The 6,845-nt window shown below is 32.1% G+C and overlaps 1 protein-coding gene across 3 annotated transcripts in view; it reads left to right on the top strand.

The window, feature by feature from the left end:
* Positions 1-6,845, top strand: part of LOC127951022 (phosphatidylinositol 4-phosphate 5-kinase type-1 gamma-like) — a 25,952-nt gene extending 19,107 nt beyond the window's left edge. Inside the window, exons 10-16 of one of the 3 annotated variants that reach the window (XM_052548609.1) lie at positions 700-748; positions 936-1,020; positions 1,103-1,249; positions 3,647-3,779; positions 4,165-4,197; positions 4,556-4,684; positions 5,085-6,845. In XM_052548609.1, coding sequence (XP_052404569.1) covers positions 700-748; positions 936-1,020; positions 1,103-1,249; positions 3,647-3,779; positions 4,165-4,197; positions 4,556-4,684; positions 5,085-5,151 — 643 coding nt within the window. In that variant the 3' untranslated portion in view covers positions 5,152-6,845. Of the gene's footprint in view, positions 1-699; positions 749-935; positions 1,021-1,102; positions 1,250-3,646; positions 3,780-4,161; positions 4,198-4,555; positions 4,685-5,024 lie in introns of all 3 variants that reach the window. The other 2 variants (XM_052548608.1, XM_052548610.1) reach the window with 2 other exon arrangements.

Genomic DNA, 6,845 nt, shown 5'->3' with positions numbered 1-6,845 from the left:
TTTTTTAAGTTATGTTTTATGGTGCAGGTGTCCTGTGGCTGGAATTACTGTAAAAATAATTATATATATATTATATATATATATATATATATAAAAAAAATTGCTTACCTTTGAGGAATCTGAATACAGGCCCTTTGTTTTATTTATTTAGTTATTGGTAAAATTGTGGCAATATATTGAATTGTATTTCATATTTCACACAGTGCTTGTGCCTTGTAGTTGTTATTAAAATAATTAAATTTCTTGAGCTATACGTTGTTTTTTAACTGTCTGACTTTTAAGGCTCTTCATTATGTAAATCTGACCTTTATTTATTTATTTATTTTGTCATATATTAAATAAAAAAAGAAATATTAATATTGCAATTTTTTATTAGAGCGAAATTTAAAAAGTGAGTATTTAAAAAAAATTATAATAATGCAAAATGTATTAATTTATTTATTTAGGAGTGATTAATATAAAAAATATTCTATTGTATTTAATTTAATTTAATTTATTTTTGTTTTGTGTATTTTCTCTCCTGCTTCTCCATTAGTGTGTGTTTGTGCTCTTTTGCTGAGATCTCCTCCAGATGATGAACCACATGGCTTTATAATCTTCACTAGCGTTTGGGCTGGTTTTATGCTCTTATGTAACAGTTTTTATAAGACTGCATTAAGTTCAGGACACTCTGAAGCTGATGTTGGGGTTTTTCTGCAGACTCGTAAAGAAGCTGGAACACACGTGGAAGGCTCTGGTGCATGACGGGGTGAGAAACCCACACAGATATATCATCATCATCATCATCATCTTGAACGTTTATAATGCATCCTAACCCTCCTGTCTGCCATCTCAGAGCATTAGTGCACATCACGTCTGATACTGTACATCTACTGTACATGACCCTCTTTCCCCGATAAAACATACTTCATATTAATCCCATACAAATCTCTTAGGACACTGTTTCTGTCCACCGTCCGAACTTCTACGCTGACCGCTTCTTCAGGTTCATGAGCAGCACTGTGTTCAAGAAGAGCTCTTGTGAGTTTCTCAGAAGCTCTGTAGTGATAAGAGCTGAAGGAGACGCTGTAATCTAACAGAAGTCTGATTCTGCTCTGTCCAGCGATGAAGGTTTCTCCGGTGAAGAAGGGCCGTGTGGTGCTGAGCGGCCCCGGAGCAGCCTGGTCCTCCAGCCAGCTTCCTTTACAGAGAGACGAGAAAATCTATGATCTGAGAGGAGCGTGCAGCTTCCCTGTGCTGGAAAACCATGGTGATTATCCTGCTTGCCTTCTTTATGTGCATGCCTTTGAGAAGGACTGTTTTGCATAGAAGTTAGTTTGCGCCAGGGAATCAATTCTGACTTTTTTTTTTTATTGAATTCAGAAATTATATAGGCCTATTGCAATTCTGAGATTACAGCCCACATTTATTACTGTTTTCTCTGAATTCAGAGATTATATCTTGCAATTCCGAGATTATAACTCAGATTTATTACTTTTTTCTCTGAATTCAGATTATATCTTGTGATTCTGAGATTACAGCTCACACTTATTACTTTTTTCTCTGAATTCAGAGATTATATCTTGTGATTTTTTTTTCTCTGAATTCAGATTATATTTTGTGATTCTGAGATTACAGCTCATGTTTATTCCTTTTTTCTCTGAATTCAAAGATTATATCTTGTAATTTTTTCTCTGAATTCAGATTATATTCTGTGATTCTGAGATTACAGCTCATGTTTATTACTTTTTCTCTGAATTCAGATTATATTTTGTGATTCTGAGATTACAGCTCATGTTTATTACTTTTTTCTCTGAATTCAAAGATTATATCTTGTAATTTTTTCTCTGAATTCAGATTATATTCTGTGATTCTGAGATTACAGCTCATGTTTATTACTTTTTCTCTGAATTCAGATTATATTTTGTGATTCTGAGATTACAGCTCATGTTTATTACTTTTTTCTCTGAATTCAGAGATTATATCTTGTAATTTTTTCTCTGAATTCAGATTATATTTTGTGATTCTGAGATTACAGCTCATGTTTATTACTTTTTTCTCTGAATTCAGAGATTATATCTTGTAATTTTTTCTCTGAATTCAGATTATATTTTGTAATTCTGAGATTACAGCTCACGTTTATTACTTTTTCTCTGAATTCAGATTATATTTTGTGATTCTGAGATTACAGCTCATGTTTATTCCTTTTTTCTCTGAATTCAAAGATTATATCTTGTAATTTTTTCTCTGAATTCAGATTATATTTTGTGATTCTGAGATTACAGCTCACGTTTATTACTTTTTCTCTGAATTCAGATTATATTTTGTGATTCTGAGATTACAGCTCACGTTTATTACTTTTTCTCTGAATTCAGATTATATTTTGTGATTCTGAGATTACAGCTCAAGTTTATTACTTTTTCTCTGAATTCAGATTATATTTTGTGATTCTGAGATTACAGCTCATGTTTATTACTTTTTCTCTGAATTCAGATTGTATTTTGTGATTCTGAGATTACAGCTCACGTTTATTACTTTTTTCTCTGAATTCAGAGATTATATCTTGTGATTTTTTTCTCTGAATTCAGATTATATTTTGTGATTCTGAGATTACAGCTCACGTTTATTACTTTTTCTCTGAATTCAGATTATATTTTGTGATTCTGAGATTACAGCTCACGTTTATTACTTTTTCTCTGAATTCAGATTATATTTTGTGATTCTGAGATTACAGCTCATGTTTATTACTTTTTCTCTGAATTCAGATTGTATTTTGTGATTCTGAGATTACAGCTCACGTTTATTACTTTTTTCTCTGAATTCAGAGATTATATCTTGTGATTTTTTTCTCTGAATTCAGATTATATTTTGTGATTCTGAGATTACAGCTCACGTTTATTACTTTTTCTCTGAATTCAGATTATATTTTGTGATTCTGAGATTACAGCTCACGTTTATTACTTTTTCTCTGAATTCAGATTATATTTTGTGATTCTGAGATTACAGCTCACGTTTATTACTTTTTCTCTGAATTCAGATTGTATTTTGTGATTCTGAGATTACAGCTCACGTTTATTACTTTTTCTCTGAATTCAGATTATATTTTGTGAGTCTGAGATTACAGCTCATGTTTATTACTTTTTTCTCTGAATTCAGAGATTATATCTTGTGATTTTTTTCTCTGAATTCAGATTATATTTTGTGATTCTGAGATTACAGCTCACGTTTATTCCTTTTTTTCTGAATTCAGAGATTATATATTGTGATTCCGAGATTATAACTCAGAGATTAATTACTTTTTTAATTGAATTCAAAGATTTTATAGGCTTATTGCAATTATGAGTTTATAATTGACATTTATTACTTTTCCTCTGAATTCAGAGATTATATTATATTCTAGATTTTTTAATCATATAACTTTTCCCCCAAAACCTTTTTTTATTTATTTCACTACTAGTTTCAGAATATTCATTTAAAAGTAACATTTAAATATTTAAAAGTAACATTCCCAAAATGTTCGTACAGTGCTAAGATGGAATGTTCACTTAAAGAGACAGTTCACCCAAAAATGAAAATTCTGAGTCATCATTTACTCATCCTCCACATGTTCCAGACCTGAATGTTGAGCACAAAAGACCAAACAGTATTTGCTTATTAATGTTCTCAGGTCGGCAGTCCTGCACTCCTCCGTCGCTCGAGGAAGCGACCACGGCGTCTGTGGCCACAACTCTGTCCTCCAACACCTCTATATCAATCCCAGAATGCTCTCCGTCAGACACCACAGAGCAGCCGCGCTACAGGTCGACATTAATCACCTCGTTTACAGACATGACTTCATATTCACTCACTAAATAAGAAGCAACAGTAACACTTTAATTGAAGCCTTTGTGTATGATGCATTATAAAGGCATTCATAATGTAACCTAGAATGCATCATATATTTTCACAAATAATTGTAACCAAAATTAAAATGCATTATAATGCTTTCAGATTCCTTGTTGCATCTGAACTGTGTTTTCTAAAGGTGTGACAATGAATAGACGAGTATTTTATTGTAGTAAGTAATAGTAATTATTTATAAGTTCATACAATGCATTGTAATGTGTATTATGAGGCAGTACAATGCCAGCAAGGCTGTTTATTTTCTCACCACCTGGATTTTGTTCTCTATTGTTTTCCCAGAAGACACACATTGTCTCTGAAAGACGCTGAGGGAAGGTGAGCTTCACTGGCATGACTGTATTTTTATTTACAAACCATACTGAACTGTGACTTTGCATGCATTTTATTTTCAGTATGTGAGGCAGGAAAATAATCGACTTTTGCTTTTGAATTACTTGTTTGTTTGTTTATTTATTTATTTAGACACCATTGGCTCTAGTAAAAAAAAAAAATCAAGCATAAACTCACTTAATTTTCATAATTTTTTCTAAGATTTTGTTTCTCATTTAAATGTATTTTTATGTGAGAATGTTTAGATATTTGTACTGGGAAACGAGACAAAAAAAACTGAGTAAGAAGATTTTTTGTGTGTGTGTGTGTGGGTTTTTCTATCTAAATGTGCTTGTTTTGGCAGGACACATGAGGTGGTGGATGTGCATGAGGAAGAGCAGCAGACCATCACTGTGCAGGTGGAGGTGAAGAGAGAGAGAGAAGACGAGGAGGAGGAGGAGGAGGAGCCAGACGTCTGCCAGAAATCACCACAGTAAACATGCATATGAATCTCATACCTGCAGCACATTTACCGTATTTTCCGGACTATAAGTCACACTTTTTTTCATAGTTTGGCTGGTCCTGCGACTTATAGTCAGGTGCGACTTATTTATCACAATTAATTTGACATGAACCAAGAGAAATAAACCAAGATAAAACATTACCGTCTCCAGCCACCAGAGGGCGCTCTATGCTGCTCAGTGCTAGTCTACACTGAAGACACTCTGGCGGCTGGAGACGGTAATGTTTTATCTTATTTCTGGAAAATACGGTACTCAAGTGTGCAAAGCAGATGCAGTGTTTTCATGAACATCTGTCTCTGTCTCTGTCAGTAATCTGGATGTTCAGTAGACGTCTCTCTGTGGGTCTGAAGAGGTTTTGCTGTTCTCCAGGATGGATTCGGCTCGTCTGAGCACTGATGATCCTTCCAGACAAAAACCCTCTTCCTCTTCTACCTGATCGATTCCCCTCAAGAACAACCTTCGCTCTCAGAAAACCCAGTGTGTGTTTGTGAATCCAGACGTCTTGTTGACGACCCATAATGCACTAGACATGTGTCCAGCGTGGAGCGTCCTCATTATGCAATATGAACTCCTGCCCGTGATTGCATGAAATTAATACTGTGGAATACTGTTAAAATATATGATAAAAAGATGAGAGACTGAAAGAATTGCTGCAGATGATTGAAAACATATCATGTGAAACACATCCTTAAAACAAGATGCATTTACTTGAGAATTAAAAATTAAAACCGCGTGTGTGTGTGTATATATGAATTATAAAAATGGATATTTGAGGAACATTTTCCAATATTTCTTTTTCCTTTTATAAATGTTTTATTTATTGTCATCTTTTATCAACTATTTTTGAATGTTTATTAGAATGTTATAGCTATAATTTAGAGTTTAGTATATTTATTAAGCTATTTTCATCATCATTATTATTAAGTTATTATAAATATATTATTTAAAAAATACATATTCCATTCTAGGAACAGTTACCAATTAATTTTTCCTCTTAAAAACATGTTTTATTGATCTTTTGTCAATATAATTTTACGAATGTCTGTTACAGTTTTATAGCTTTATAATTATCATTTACTGTATAGTTCATTTTTTATGGCCAAATTCTTTCTTTTATTTATTATTTTAAACAGTTATTATTATTACTATAACTACAAGTTATTTTTTTTTATAATCATATTTATTATTATAATTATTAACATTGCCAGTGAGGTATGAAAAATACATCCTTTTGCTTCTCAAATAAATGCATCTTGTTTTACGCATCTTATAATACTGCTGGAAAACGTAATATTTTTATGGCTATTTCTGTATAGTCAATATCTATAATAATCTCATCGTCTACAATGTGTTTTTAATCATTAAACATGAAATCTGAAGTTTTATGTTACAGCTGATCGTCTGTGTTTGTGAACATGGAACTGACTCGAAATTTCAGCATTTAAAAACTTTTCATCTTGCTTTTTTAGGCTCATTTTTAATAATGTTTTATTTATTATAATCTTTAATCTTTGTAATTTTATGGATTTTTTTTGTTTGTTTGTAAGGCTAATTTCAGATGTGCTGAATATCATAATCAAGGACACAACAGGAATTTATTGATGCATGTTAAAATGTACATATTCTGACGTGAAAATATTTCATTTCGTAAATGCATTACAATAATGGAATTAAAAAATTGCATATAGTTTTAAGATTTTATTTATGTTTTCAAATCCAGTCGGATATACTTTTCACATTTTTTAAATGCCCATTTTAATCAGATTTCTTTTTGTTGGGAATGATACTTTTTACTGAACCTGCATCATTCTTCAACACTCAGTTTGGGTTTTAAAGGATAAAATGGCCTTATTTGGATACTGTAACTATCAATATGATCAAAATCAATCCCATTTCTCCTGTTCCTCTGGGCGAGTCTTTGTAGTATAATGTACAGTATGAACTGAATATATTTTGGTCACTGGTTTGAGGAAGGTCTTTGTGGTTTCTGCAGCTCTTTTCTTTGAGACTCGTCTGTGTGTGAATCGTCTCTAACACTGAACATCTGTGTGTCTGTACACATCATTAGCTGGTAATGAGGATGTACAAATGTAAACAAACCATACCAATAAAGACTATATGGAAAATAGA

Source organism: Carassius gibelio, chromosome B2, assembly GCF_023724105.1.
Source record: "Carassius gibelio isolate Cgi1373 ecotype wild population from Czech Republic chromosome B2, carGib1.2-hapl.c, whole genome shotgun sequence".
Classification (NCBI taxonomy): Eukaryota; Metazoa; Chordata; class Actinopteri; order Cypriniformes; family Cyprinidae; genus Carassius; species Carassius gibelio.
The sequence above is the reverse complement of the archived record's forward strand: the minus strand, read 5'-3'. Positions and strand labels throughout refer to the sequence as shown.